Genomic DNA, 15,468 nt, shown 5'->3' with positions numbered 1-15,468 from the left:
AGCCCAACACTGTGGGCAACGTAGTCAGCTGCGTCATCGACATCAGATCTGGAAGCAACTGCGACCCCAGAGCTAGTGCTATCAGGAGTAAGTAGCTCACTTGTTTTGAGCCGGAGAAAGGGGTGAACGATTAAAATAAACGCTGAGATGAGACGATGATGATTAAGAGCAGCTGCTCTTAGACAAATTAAGAGAACAAGTAGTTATGTCCTTCTTTTTCTCTATCACTCAGACAGGTGACTTAATTCTCTTCAGTACTCACAAAATCAGCAGTTAAGACGCTTGGAAAATATCGATGTTTCTGTAACTTTATACTTGAGCAGGAGGACCTTTTGTCTTTTATAGTCTCATGCTGTCACTTATTCTTTAAATGTTATTTTTAGTGTCTATTAGAATGGATTAATTTCAAGGACTAGAAAGGCTGTTTAAAGGAGAGAAAGAAGCATTAGGCCGATAAATAAATAGACGCAGCATCCCAACTCTAATGATTGATTCATCTCCCACAGACGTCCTCCCCCATGTGTACCGCCTCGGACTGAGGTGCCAAGAATGCAACCAGCAGACCCAGGTCGCCATCGAGAAGTTCGTCCGGGGCGTCAGGTCCGATCCCCAGCAGTGCCTCAGACTCGAGCAAGCCTTTAGCCTCCCTAAACTTTGCGGAGTTTGAGGACTGAAGGAGACACGAGCCCAAAGACCAACTCGCTTTTGATTTAACTCTTATTTTGGCATCGTTGTGGATGAGCCTCAGTGTTCAGCCGCCATTTCTCTCTCCCACCTGTCTTTATCGAATGTTCATAAGTGGATTAATGTTTTTTCTTTCATTTATCAATTTCAGAATTATGGTACTACAAGTCCCTAGGAGCTCTTTTGTCTATATATTTTTTTTCATTATTTCAGAAAGTCCCATACCAGCCACGGGGTCATAATTCAAATTTCTTTTCATTCCTATAATAGTATATATCATAATTATCATATTATTGTGAAACTGTAATATTGTAAACAGAAAATAAACATGAGTATTTTATTCATTTCGATTCTATTTATCCTTATCATACCTTATAACCTTAGCCATTTCATTATTTTTACACACTGTTGCATGTAGTGTGGGATATCATGGAAATGTAGTCTAGAAAAACTAACATATTTTCAATAAGAAAAAATGAAAAATAAAAAAACAGCAGATTTTACGATCAAATCAATACGATTTTTATTTAGTGGGTACGCAAGTTTATTTATTTATTTATTTATTTATTAGTTATTTATTATTATTATTATTATTATTATTATTATTATTATTATTATTATTAATGAGTTTGGGGAGGGAGACAGTCATTTGATGGCAATCTGCCTTATAAGTGAAATATAAATCACATGAACTGACAACTGTTCTGCCCTCTAATGTTTATCCTTCAGACTGTGTTACTGTCTGATAATTCCAAGAAAACGCCATGGCTTAATTTCAGAAGGTACCGTTGGGTAGGCGTCATTTCAAATGCTTCGGCCTATTGTTGTATTACTGATTGAAGACCATCTTTAGCTCTAAGTTGTTTACTGAAACCACCCGTAGATTATTTTTTCTTCTTTTTATCATTCTACTGCAGAGACAAAGGAAATACGCCAAGCAGATTTCATTTATTTTTATTTTATTTTTTTTTTGCAATCTATTGGTCACTGGCTTTTTAAGACATTATTTTTCTTCCTTCAATGGCAGGGAAAAACTGTGTCACTCAGAGTTTAGTCTGCTGGACGATCCCACGCCCAGAGCTATGGCGCAAGGTCACCACCCGTTGTAACCTGCACTCTTGCTTGCCTTTCGAACGTAATATCGTTATTATTAACGCTGAGCTACGTACGAACAATGACGTTCTCATCTTTGGTTTTCTGTTTTTCGACAATCATCATTTTTTCTACATTCTCTTCATCTTTCTTCGTAAATTGCCAAAAGAGTTGTATTCCTTTTTACTTAAACCATATTCTTATTAAAAACTGAAAGATTTTATGGTAAAATAACTTTGGACTTGGCCTTCAAAATGCTAAGATTACTTCTTCTCTATGACGCTGGCTGTTATCAATGAATCTCATGCTGTCGCTGTTTCCTTCCGCGTTATCAATAAAGAGTAATGCAAAGACATGAAATATTATTAATGGAACTCCCCACACGGGTAAGGATATCCACGAGTCCTTATTAAATGTGCCACATAAACGAAGGCGACTGACCAACTGACCACCGGGTCACCACTTGGGTCAGCAAAGGTACAATGGAGAGAGAGAGAGAGAGAGAGAGAGAGAGAGAGAGAGAGAGAGAGAGAGAGAGAGAGAGAGAGAATGGCTGTCACTGAAACGAATATTGAATACAAGGACAGACTTGAAGCTGTTTATGCTCCAATAATAATAATAATAATAATAATAATAATAATAATAATAATAATAATAAACTATCACTAAGCAACCCCATAACTGTGAATATAATAAAAGAAAAAGAAAGAACTGTGATTAGCTCACACAAAAAAAGTTTATTGACTTTTACGCTTTACTTAAATGGAGACATATTACTGGAAGGATTAGGCCTATATCTTTAAGTCTGGAGTGCTAGGCCTATCTTACAACTGTCACTCGTTCACTAACACTCGTAGAGCTATTCCTTATTGTGAACAGATGGAGTTTATTGCTCTTACTGTACAGGCTTTCACTCGTCACTATAACCCATAACCATTCAGCCCAGGGGTTCTTAACAGCGGGTATCCATACCCCTTGAGGTTATGAGACTTCATCTGTGGATATTTGCATATATTTGATTTCCATGTGTCAATGTATACATGGGTACATTTTGTAAATAAATTATTATATAAAAGTATAAGTACATTTGATTTTCTTGTACGCTCTATTCTTAGTTAATCATAACTAAAGTACGTATTAAACCAAGTATATAAAGTTATATTGTCAACAAACAGGACTTATGTGGACCTCAGCAAAAGGGGTATGGAACCATACTGGGCAATTCATTGGGTGTCTGGAGTCATCAAAAGGTTAAATACCCTGACAGATATTATGTCTGTTGTTAGTTCGGAGATGCATAGTATTTCACAAGGAAAGGGCGCTTCACACTCAACCAAACTAGGCCTAGTATCATTACTCTCAGTGATCCTTGTCGCTGCGATGCCATATATCCAATCAATAATTCATTCAATCAATACTTTTTTTACTAAGATAGGGAACCGGCATGAGCACACATAAGGAAATCTCTCTTGTCCCTTTCTCTCACTTTTTTTTTTTAACAAATTTACACATGCATAAATGAATGATTTATGTGTACGTGTTAACAGAAATTTCCCAAATCAACAGATGCACATACGCATCATTAGTGTGTATGTATTGCAAATTCTCTTTCACTCTCTTCCTCCCTTTGCATAAACATTTATATGAGTATGACTGACAAATATCCACGTTAACTCGATTTTATTTCTGAGTGAGAGCGATTTACTCATTTTATTTTGCTGCTCAGAAAATGCGCTGTTATCTAAACTGATCTGCCGACGCAACAGTGGCTTTGGAACGTTCCCCTGTAACTTGGCTGCCTCGAAGTTACCAGCCGATGACCCTTACAATCTGCCTCCAAAGGGGCCTGCTGACCTAAGCCTACCTGCGGTGTACCACACGGCAGAAAATGCCTTCCAAACAGCAAAATCCCTCTCAGAAATAATTGGAAAAAAATCGGAAAAAATCGAGGAGACAAATGATAAATTATCAAGAATCTGGGACGTGATCAAAGGACTACAGGAATCCCTAGAAAGTCTTAAAACGGTGGAAACAAATAATCTCACACGGATCTGGGATGCGATCAAAGGAGTGCAGGGATCGATAGACAATCGCACAGATAGCCACCAGACTCCTATGAATGCGGCATCCAGTTTTCACCTCGCCTCCCAGCAACAAGGAAGTGCCCCCATCACCTACAGACTGTTCTGAGGGGACTGTTGGTCTTCCAACCTCTTCTCCCTCCCCAGTGCCTCCGGTGGAAGATAGACCTCCTGCGATGATTACCAGCCCTCGTGATCCTCCCCACCCTATCTCTCCTCCCAACACCCCATCGTAGATGCAGATGAGAGCGACCTTGAGGGGTCTGGCGGCTGGCAGATACAAACAAGCAAAAAGAAGAGAAGAACCTCTCGTTTGGCCGCTGGACCGGAGCCCAACATTCGTGTTTCACCTCGCCTGACGCCTGAGAAGAGATGTCACGTAGCAATTCACAATCTGCGCTCATTGGTGACGCTAGACGCCATAGTGGAGAGAGTCAAGTTTCTCACTGGCTCTGACCCACTCATCTCTCACGAGCTCCCATGCAGAAGTAAACATGAAGTGGCTTACAAGATTACCTGCCCATTTCAACACGTTGACGTTCTTAAAGGCAAGAATTTCGGTTCTAATATATTAGTTTCAAGATATAACCTAATCCGGGACCAATCACCCCCAGGGGAACTTACTGACACTCCAACCAGGGTCATTTCCACCCCAAGTGCCAGCCAACCGCCCACGGCGAGTGACTGCCCACTCCCCCTGGCTAACGCCCCATCCACCCAAATGATCAGTGCATTCATCTCCCATCTTTGTGAGTAGCCGTGGATACATTAAACATAATCTCTTGGAATATTTTTGGCCTCAAACGGAACATTCCTCTCCTAAACATGTTCTGCACAAATTTCAATGGCATCATTGCATTGCAAGAAACGCTCCTCTGGCCACATGAGCTTGTCATCTGTGATTCAATTCATGACGACTTCAGAACCTTCTCGACTTCATCGATGCAAGTCACAGATCAAATCATAGCCGGTCCCCCGGAAGGGGGCCTTTCTTTCCTTTGGCACAAATCGTTTTCTTTCCTTTGGCACAAATCGTTAGACAATATGATAAAGGTGTTGACCTACAGGAGTGACAGATTGCTGGGGTTTTAAGTGACAGTAGGGAACTCTAAAATCCTAATAATTAATGTTGATATGCCATGAGAAAATAACAATAATTTTGATCATTACTGCTTGATCCTAGGGGAGTTACACAGTATTATTCAAGATTCTCCTGCTGATCATATTTGTATAATAGGGGACCTAAATTCTCACCCCACAAAACAATTTTATAATGAACTAACTCGCTTCTGTCAAAATCATGCTCTCCAAATTAGCGATGTAGTGCTCCTCCTTCCCTCCTCCTATTCATATGTACATAATAGAGCGGATGCAATTACAACCTCCTGGCTGGACCACTGCATCACATCTCCACAACTTCATGATTCTATTACGACCTGCAGTATTCGCTACGATCTTGCAACGAGCTACGATCACATCCCATTACAGGTGTCATTCAGTACCTCATCCCTCCCTACCGTGAACCCACTAACTGACCGCCCACCAGCGGTAAACTGGGATTTTAAAAACCAACAGAAAACCAGATACTTTAGGGCGACCACGGAAACCAGGCTGCGGTCAATAGTTCAACCGGCAGACGCCTTACTTGTACCAACACAAACTGTAGAAATGACCACCACAGGAGGGATCTGAATGAATTCTATTTAAACATAATCTCCGCTATGCTTGCTTCGGGCAGGACTGCCTATAGATTTCGTCATGGTAATTCTCGTAATATACCCGGTTGGAATGACTTGGTTAAAGATCTGTATACATACTCACGAGAAATGTTTTTACTGTGGAGGCAAAATGGTAGCCCGAGGGAAGGACACACTGCATTACTAATGAGGCAGGCGAGAGCGCAATTCAAACTTGCTCTTAAGCACTGCAGGTTAAATGAAAAACAACTAAGAACTGATGCAATGTCTAGAAACTTAGAATCTGGTGATTACCCTCGTCTTTGGAATGATATCCAGTCTTTAAATCCCAAAACTAAAAAGCTATCACAGAGAGTAGGGGAAGCAGTCGGAGACGAAGCTATCGCAAGTATGTGGGGCGATCACTTCAACAATATCCTAAATTGCATAAATGATCAAGCTTCCCGAAGGAATGTAGATAACCTCCTTACTGACAACATTCAATTTCATTATGCAGACCGTATTACGCCAGGTAACATCAGCGATGCCATAAACAGCCTACCTAATAATAAATCGCCCGGCTGTGATGGTCTTCCCGCAGAGGCTTTCAAATTCTGCCATCCGATAATTTACATTTTGCTAGCTGCCCTATTCAATGCGTGCATAATTCACCAGTTTCTTCCAGACTCCCTACTCTTAGTTCACTTGATACCATTAATAAAAAACAAGCTAAAGGATGCAGCTGACCCTGGCAACTACCGGCCGATTGCAATCACAACGATCGCATCGAAGATACTTGAGTCGGTTCTTCTAGTGAGACTTCTCCCCTTTCTACACACCACTGACAACCAGTTCGGGTTTAAAGCAAACCACTCAACCGACACCTGCATCTACATACTGAAAGAATTGCTGAACTACTACCTATCATCAGCCTTTCCTGTTTTCCTTTGTTTTGTAGATGTGAGAAAAGCATTTGACAGAGTAAACTACCTGAAGCTCTTCCTGAAGCTGCATAAAAGGGGCACACCTCTATATCTAATTGGCATTTTACATTGCTAGTTCTCCACACAGCAATTCTGTGTCAAATGGGGTAATGCATTATTGTACACCTTCAGCTCCCTAAACGGGCTTCGGCAAGGGGGCATTCTCTCTCCATGCCTGTTTAATACGTACACAGATGCCTTGAATGTCAAACTGAACTCACTCCCAATCGGATGCACTATCAATGAAACAACTAAAAACAACCTCTGTTACGCCAACGATATGGTTCTGATTTCCCCATCTGTGCTAGGTCTCCAACGACTCATCGACACTTGCCGCCAATATGCAGAGGGATTTGATATAATATACAACGAAACCAAGACCCAGTGCATGTCGCTGCTCCCGAGATCGCTTAAGCATATTGCAGAACCACACATTTTCCTCGGACACCACCGGCTGGAATTTGTGCACGAATTTCCGTATTTGGGTCACATTATCACCGACGACCTAAAAGATACGGCAGACATTTAACAGAGGCGTCGTTAACTATGTGCAGCTGGCAACATGATTGCGAGGAGGTTTATCTTTTGTCACCGAGACGTGAAACTGCTGCTCTTCCGCTCGTACTGCTACAGTATCTATGGGTGTTCCCTCTGGACGAACTATACCCGAGAGACCATGAGACGTATCACTGTTGTGCACAATGACATTCTGAGACGCCTCACAAACACTCCACACTACCACTCCGCCACACAGATGTTCATAGAAAACCACCTGGACAATTTAAAAATCATTGTAAGGCTAACAATGTCCAGTCTGGTAACCCGAGTGAGAAACAGCAGCAACTCGCTCATACAAAGCATCCTAAGGAGTGAAGCAAGAAGATCTAAATTGTGGGAAAGATGGGAAAATGAGGCCTTTGTCCCCTAAAGGACTTAATCTCTGTATTGGCAAGATGTCATTGCAGATTTTATCATTATTATATTTATTGCAGATATTTTATTTTTTTCATTATTACTGTGATTACTATCAAGTTAAAGTTTTTTTTACATTCAATTTTCGTATTTAGCCCTCTGGACCAGACTACTGTAACCACCTAAGGTCTCTAGTTGAAATTTAAGGTATATAATCTGTGCACTAACTGTTATAACTCTCAATGCATTTTTTTTCTCACCAATATTTTTACTGTTATTACCAATATTATGATTACTATCTTTTATGCTACCTCAGCTATTTTGTGGATAAGTGCCGATTACTCATTTTTTTATCATGTTGTCTCATATATCTAGATTGTGTATGCTACTGTCTGTATTTTGTATATTCCATGTATATGGCCCTGAGCTGAAATAAAGGATATCATTATTATTATTATCATTATTATAAACGTTCATTTCTCGGAAATGCTCTCTGCTTGATGTGTACTAAGTGCGAAAAGAGTGCACACACGCAGACACACACACACACGAAATACACACATATGAATATATTAGTTAGATTACGCTGGTTTCATGTTAGCACTTTGCCCAAATGGAGTCGTATGGTACGCACCCTAATAATTGTCAAGGCGCGTTCAACCTCATTGACCTTGATAAAATGAAGGGCAGGTATATATACCAGGTTTCGGGGATTATCCAGGATAGTGGACACCCCGTGTAAGAGTTTATGGATTAAGGGTACACGCAAAAACACCCAGTTACTCGTCGAGTACTTTAAAGAAAAAAAAACTTAGTTTTTCTATGCACATCGGTTGTCGTTGATTGATTACCAGGATGTGGAGTTAAATTGGAGTAGTTATGAAAATACTCCTTCGTCTTTATTATTTTGTGTATATTTTATTCTATATTTATCATATTTCTAAGTTCAAGTGCAACATATTCGACGGAAGATTTCATAATGTTGCAGGACATTCTCAGAAATCATTCTAAATTCGATTTCACGAATCTCTCCCGATTCGACGTGGAATGGGGAACAACAGATATTCTCTACCTTGAGAATCTATAGTTTCTGTGAGGTTGACAGAAAGAAAATTACAAGGAATACGACACTGATACCAAAAACATGTCAGGGTAAACCTTCACTCAGCTGATTTTGACAAATCCTCGAATTAAACCAGTGTGTGTTTCTGGGTCAGACCACATTTCTTGAAAGTGGTCGGGTGTGTGTGTGTGTGTGTGTGAGTGCATGTGTGTGTGTGTTTCCCCCTCTAACCAAACCAGTTTCCTCGGTGGATAAATAACTTTTTGTCGTATCACGATCTATACCTCGAGAAGACAAGGGAAAGATTGACCTTAAACATAATATGAACGAATAAAATGAAAATAGATGTTACAGAACTGATGGCATAGGGTTTAGTTCATACCTGTTTTATTTCCACCTCCAGTTAATATTTCATAAACGAGCTTGTCAGTAATACCTGGTAAAAGGGGACAGTCATCACAATAATACCGGGATAAAAGGGACTGACAGCACAGTAATACCTGTTATAGAATTTTCCCGGGCAGTGCAGGGTTGGTCAGCTAGTATATATATATATATATATATATATATATATATATATAGATATTATATATTATATATGAAAATTAATATATTATATATAATTAATAATATACAATATCATATATATATATATAATAATATACGTATGTAGTAATAATAATTAGTTTATAAGAGATTATACAATATATACATATATAGCCACGTATAATCATGGTTAATAAATTGATAAAAAAATTAATGTATTAATCACAAGGATAAGGAAGAATGAGGAGATGAAGGTTTAAAAATCGTGAGTAAATGAATGAAAATGGCATTACTTTGGAAGAACCTTAATATCCAGAAAACGAAGGAGTGTCTACAAAATACAGGTGAGTGGCGCAGTGTGCATGGGAGTTCCAGTCTTCTAATGTGAGCCCTCCATGGAGGGGTATATTTGTTAAAGTTGCATGAGTGTTTTGCATGAGAAGTTCATCCATGATTTTGTTGTTGAAGTAGTGTTCTATTTTGCTCAGGAGAGACCCCAGTCGAGCGAAATTTGTCACATTTAAAAAAAAATGTATATTCCACTTACCCCCTTTGGAAACTCTTGGCACCTTTAGTGCACAGCGTTTCGTGTAACAATTGCAAATGTTGTTAATTCATAGCTGGAGAAACTGGACGCCAGATGGCAAGGGTCACTGACCCTCCTGCCCAGGTTGGCTGATTACTCCACGTTTTTCAATGAGGTCGACAAATCTATATGCCTATAGCCTTCCAGTTCTTAGCAATTCTCTCTAGGGATGAGGTTGCTGGGTTCATACCCACCCTTATTTTCGCCCCTAGTCACCCCTGATACCCACTCACAGCTGGGCCGACTGATGCAATTCAGGCCCTGAAGTGAACCACGAACCTTGTTAACAATAAATGAAATCAGGCGGTTCGGAACAGCACTTTTCAAAAAGATACTGAACGTACGATTCGATAGTGCAAATTATCCTGTCTAAAATAATTATGTTATCTTTGGTAGTTTATTGACGGTGAAGTTTTTCTGAGCAATTGCATTTACCTCCAACTAATTATCAGAGAACTACCTAAAAAACAAAAACACCTTTTAATTCCAATGTTTCACAGCAATGCAAGTGACACGATCTGGAGGATAAAAACATGAGAGAGAGAGAGAGAGAATTATAAACACTTACGTCATCATAAGAGAAATACAACTTGTGAAAGAGAGAGAGAGAGAGAGAGAGAGAGAGAGAGAGAGAGAGAGAGAGAATTATAAACACTTTCGTCATCATAAGAGAAATACAACTTGTGAAGAGAGAGAGAGAGAGAGAGAGATTTATAAACACTTATGTCATCATAAGAGAAATACAAACTGTTCCGAGAGAGAGAGAGAGAGAGAGAGAGAGAGAGAGAGAGAGAGAGAGAGAGAGAGATATTTGTAAACACTTACGTCATCAAATGAGAAATACAAACTGTGCCGAGAGAGAGAGAGAGAAAGAGATTGCCTCAGGTAACAAAATTCCCAAACACCCCTGCCCCTACGGATTGGGATCTGCCCCACACACATATATAAGCTGAAGCGTAACCAGTTTGTTCATCAGTGTCCTTAGACGCCCTACCAGAGAGGTCGAAGGGACAAATAAGTATCGTTCTTTAACTATTGATACTCTACCCGAGAAGTTCATTGCAACGAAGTAAGTAGTACAGGATTCCTAAGATTCCTTACACTGGCTATACGTGCGGCTTCTGTTTTAACGTTAAGTTACTTTATTAATATTCTGTAGCGCTCTGCACTTGCTAACGAAGTCCTGTTCTCTTCTTTAGAAAAGTGAAAAGGTCGCTGTTCAAAAACGTTCTGTCTCTATTCAAGCTCCCATTTAGAGTTTTGTTCATGCAAAGCACCATGTAAAAAAAAAAAAAAGATTGATTAACATTCCTGTTTAGGATATTCTGTAGCAAAGTCAGCACACAATTCATCAAACTACATTTTTATTCAATATACAAGAGTAGTTTCGAGTTGTCTTCATTCCTTGAAATGCGGTCGTTCAACTGTAGCATACATAATGTTTTGTCCATCACTGAACGGACGTAGTACTCATGATTTTTCAAATCCCCGGTGCTAAATTCTGATCTTCTAATATATATATATATATATATGTGTGTGTGTGTGTGTGTGTGTGTGTGTGTGTGTGTGTGTGTGTGTGTGTGTGTGTGTGTGATACATGCTGGTCTTCTGGATCCTTTGGAATGAAAAACTAGATCTGCATTTTAAGGTTAACGTGTAGTAGGTACATAAATGATGCGTCTGTTCATGAGAGCCTTCTAGAGAGAGAGAGAGCAGATTGACCGAGATGAGAGAGAGAGAGAGACGAGAGAGAGAGAGAGAGAGGAGAGAGAGAGAGAGAGAGAAATGTACACGCTTATGGTCTGAAACGTGGTGTTACTAAGGAGCGGATTAGCTCTGGTTTTTAAAAGTTGCCCATTATTTTTTAAGTGTTGTTGGTCTTATTTAAATTTCGTTTAGTGGTATGTCGCAGTGGCAAAAATATAAGAAAAAGTTATTACAAACGACCAAGTATAACCGTGAGCATAAGTGAGTAAGCTGCCTACATCCTGGGATGTGGTATCGACGTCAGGATCTCTGATTTTCAATTTCAAAGAATAGTCTGTTGGGGTGAAATGGCCTAAAATGTCGCTTAGGACTTCATCCACCCCTTCTAACGTATACAGCATCCCTTTGGTTATAAGAAAGCAACAACTATAGAAGAATCTTTTGCTCAAGTTATCGACATTTAAGGAATATTTCCAAAACTGGCAGCCAACATCGGTTTTGTCTGAAGCCACACAAACCAGACATCAGTAAAAGCAAGTTCTAATGAATATTCTTTACACCCTGAGTAAAAGAATGATTATACACTAGACGCAAGAGAGGAACAATGCCCCCTCCCCCCCCCCCTTTTTTTAAACTTGTTCCTGTCTTTGTTTTGTTCCAGTCGGTTTTCTCTGCTCAGCTAGTTCCAAGATCTGGACAGCTTCTCATTTATCCATCGCATTGACTCCTTTCATAAAGGAGAACGTTTGAACATTTTTTTATTACTATTATCTAATGACTTCCTTTTGATGTAATTATTCTGAAGGTCAAAAAGTAATTCTTCCTAAGTTATTCACGCAGCATTGTAAAAGATTGCTTTTAAAAGCTGTCCAGTAATTGTTCTTGCTCCCTTGCAACGTTTTTAGAATTATATAGATTTAGCCATCCAGGTTTTCAAGTCTTTTAAAGCATTCTGGCGTCTGTTAAATCTGGCAATTTACTTATTTTCCTTCAATAATCTTCACTTTCCAAGTGAGGGCCAACTGCCAGGCTGCCACTGACTTTCTCCGTTTTCAACAGAATGAAATCTACTGCCTTCCTGCTGGCACTGGTGTGCTGCGTGGCTCTCTGCCAGGCCCAAAGGAGAGACCCTCTCGTCGACTTCCTTGAACGACTGGCCTCTGGAAATCGAAACGTGCTGACGGAGCTGGATATCCTCTTCCAGCCCAACAACGTGGCCAACGTAGTCAGCTGCGTCATCGACCTCAGATCTGGAAGCAACTGCGACCCCAGAGCTGGTGCTATCAGGAGTAAGTAGCTCACTTGTTTTGAGCCGGAGAAAGAGGTGAACGATTAAAATAAACGCTGAGATGAGACGACGATGATTAAGAGCAGCTGCTCTTAGACAAATTAAGAGAACAAGTAGTTATGTCCTTCTTTTTCTCTATCACTCAGACAGGTGACTTAATACTCTTCAGTACTCACAAAACCAGCAGTTAAGAAACTTGGAAAATATCGATGTTTCTGTAACTTTATACTTGAGCAGGAGGACCTTTTGTCTTTTATAGTCTCATGCTGTCACTTATTCTTTAAATGTTATTTTTTTAGTGTCTATTAGAATGGATTAATTTCAAGGACTAGAGAGGCTGTTTAAAGGAGAGAAAGAAGCAATAAGTAGACGCAGTGTCCCAACTCTAATGACTGATTCATCTCCCACAGACGTCATCCCCCATCTGTACCGCCTCGGACTGAGGTGCCCAGAATGCAACCAGCAGACCCAGGTCGCCATCGAGAAGTTCGTCCGGGGCATCAGGTCCGATCCCCAGCAGTGCCTCAGACTCGAGCAAGCCTTGAGACTCCCCAGACTTTGCGGAGTTTGAAGACTGAAGGAGACGCGAGCCCAAAAAAACTAACTCGCTTTTGATTTAACTCTTATTTCGGCATCGTTGTGGATGAGCCTCAGTGTTCAGCCGTCATATCTCTCTCCCACCTGTCTATCGAATTTTCATAAGTGGATTAATGTTTTTTCTTTCATTTATCAATTTCAGAATTATGGTACTGCAAGTCCCTAGGAGCTCTTTTGTCTATATATTTTTTTCATTATTGTCAGAAAGTCCCATACCAGGCACGGGGTCATAATTCAAATTTCTTTTCATTCTTATAATAGTATATATCATAATTATCATATTGTGAAACTGTAATATTGCAAACAGAAAATAAACATGAGTATTTTATTCATTTCGCTTCTATTTATCCTTATCATGCCTAATAACCTTAGCCATCTCATCATTTTTGCACAGTGTTGCGTGTAGCGAGAGATATCATGAAAGCAAGAAATCTTAATACGTAGTCTAGGAAAACTAATATATTTTCAATATGTAAAAAGAACAGCAGACTTTACGATCAAATCAATACGGTTTCCATTTAGTGGGTACCCAAGTTTATTTATTTTTATTTTTATTTATTTATTTATTTATTTTTTTTTTTTGAAGGGGGTCGGGAAGGGAGACGTCATGGGATGGAGATTTGCTTTATAAGAGAAATATAAATTGAATTAAATGACAACTGTTCTGCCATCTAATGTTTATCCTTCAAACTGTGCAACTGTCTGTAAATCCAAGAAAATGCCATGGCTTAATTTCAGTAGGTACCGTTGAGTAGGCGTCCTTCCAGATGCTTCGGCCTATTGTGTATTACTGATTGAAGACCATCTTTAGCTCTAAATTGTTTACTGAAACCACAGATATTAAAGCCTAGATGCCGCATCAGCCGGCCGGACATACGTCATCAGGTCCGCCATTTTGGCGCGGTAATCGTAAACAGGTGGTTTCAGACGTGGTTTTTTCTAAAATGCCTCAATATTGTGCTGCATTTGGCTGTAACAACATACGAAATTTACGTAGCCGAGAGCAGGACATCACATTTCATTAGTAGGTTTATTGTAGTATGTACACAATCTCATTTTTTGTCGGGAACAGCAGCAACTGCCCTATCTCTGCAATGTAATTGAATGTTGCAAAAGTAGTTATGGTTAATCCCGGGTTATCTTTCCTGTTCTGATAGAAAACTAGGGTTGTCATACATCATTTTAATCGCCAGAATGTAGTCTGTCCATCTGCTAGGGTCTCTGTTTCTTTATATTTGTTGTAGCAGCAATACAAGCAATAATACAGAGCGGTTTTAGAATATTTTCTGCTCAGCTCTATCTGTCTATCATGTTAAAGTTTAAGTTTCACACTTTCATTACAATGTAGTATCATTAAACTGTTGGAAACAACAATGAAAAAAAACTTGTTTAAACTGCTGGGAATATTTATAAATAAATGCACAGATGTACAATAAATGTTATATATACATTCAATGTAAGAACAAATATCATGAAAATAAATAATTGTGCAATACATTTTGAGAGTTGTTACTTCAAAGTATAGCTTAATGACCCTTAAGGCTTAAACTTACATGCCTGACTAAACCAATGAACAGTTAGCTGAAAAAAAATTAGACTGGCCTTATGATTGTGGCCTAGGCTGATAGGCCTGGGGGTGGGGGGGGCGGTGGTACTATGACCGGGTATACGGGGGTGCTCGACAGGATTGGCTCATTTTGGCAATTTTGGTCTAGAGATGGGTCCCCTTCTGGAAGGGTAGAAATATAGAGATGACCCAGGCCCTTATCCCAAATAAGGTATAATAATTGATGGGTCCTTGACAACACAGGTCTAGAGATGAGCTATATTGAACTGTTAATGCTTGCCATAATGATATATCCTAGTCTGAGCAAATTAAAGGTAGTTTTGTGAAAAATTTAGGTTCTATATAATCATTTCACCATATAAAATTAGGTCTAGAGATAGGTCACTTTTGCCACTAGACGAGGTCTCTTGATCCCCCCTAAATTTTCCAAAGCCAGGTCTAGAGGTCAGAATTCACTGAGGAGCATCCCGTCCCAAAAATTGGAAGAAACCCACCCACCACAGGCTCAAAGGAGCAGGCAGAGATGTAAAGGCTAGATAACACAGAAATCCTAAATATTCTAGGGCCTACTGTAGTTTATTTTAGGCCCAACCCTACAGTTTTATGACCTAAACTTGTAGGCCTGTGCCAAAAATTTTATTGGGGGAATTTTTAACAGAGCACTTATCACAGCATTTCAAATTATT

The 15,468-nt window shown here is 39.6% G+C and overlaps 1 protein-coding gene and 1 long non-coding RNA gene across 2 annotated transcripts in view; both read left to right on the top strand.

Annotated features, from left to right (window-relative positions):
* Positions 1–1,028, top strand: part of LOC135204218 (uncharacterized) — a 3,217-nt gene extending 2,189 nt beyond the window's left edge. The window contains exons 2-3 of the long non-coding RNA XR_010312135.1: positions 1–87; positions 507–1,028. The exon at positions 1–87 is cut by the window's left edge and continues 143 nt beyond it. This is a non-coding gene — a long non-coding RNA (uncharacterized LOC135204218). The remainder of the gene's footprint in view (positions 88–506) is intronic.
* A 9,513-nt stretch (positions 1,029–10,541) lies between these two features.
* On the top strand, positions 10,542–13,547 carry LOC135204217 (uncharacterized). Its single transcript, XM_064234324.1, has 3 exons — positions 10,542–10,692; positions 12,390–12,619; positions 13,029–13,547. The coding sequence occupies exons 2-3, from the start codon at positions 12,391–12,393 to the stop codon at positions 13,187–13,189; spliced, it is 390 nt and encodes a 129-aa protein (XP_064090394.1). The 5' UTR covers positions 10,542–10,692; position 12,390; the 3' UTR covers positions 13,190–13,547.
* The last annotated feature ends 1,921 nt before the right edge of the window (positions 13,548–15,468 follow it).

The sequence above is a fragment of the Macrobrachium nipponense genome, chromosome 44, assembly GCF_015104395.2.
Source record: "Macrobrachium nipponense isolate FS-2020 chromosome 44, ASM1510439v2, whole genome shotgun sequence".
In the NCBI taxonomy this organism is placed as follows: Eukaryota; Metazoa; Arthropoda; class Malacostraca; order Decapoda; family Palaemonidae; genus Macrobrachium; species Macrobrachium nipponense.
Note: the sequence above shows the minus strand (reverse complement) of the source record. Positions and strands in the feature narration are given on the sequence as shown.

Bases quoted from the DNA above. Each gene is read 5' to 3' on its own strand.
- LOC135204217 (XM_064234324.1), top strand. From the start codon at position 12,391: ATGAAATCTACTGCCTTCCTGCTGGCACTGGTGTGCTGCGTGGCTCTC. The intron at 12,620-13,028 runs GTAAGTAGCTCA...CATCTCCCACAG, and splicing joins CAGAGCTGGTGCTATCAGGA to ACGTCATCCCCCATCTGTAC.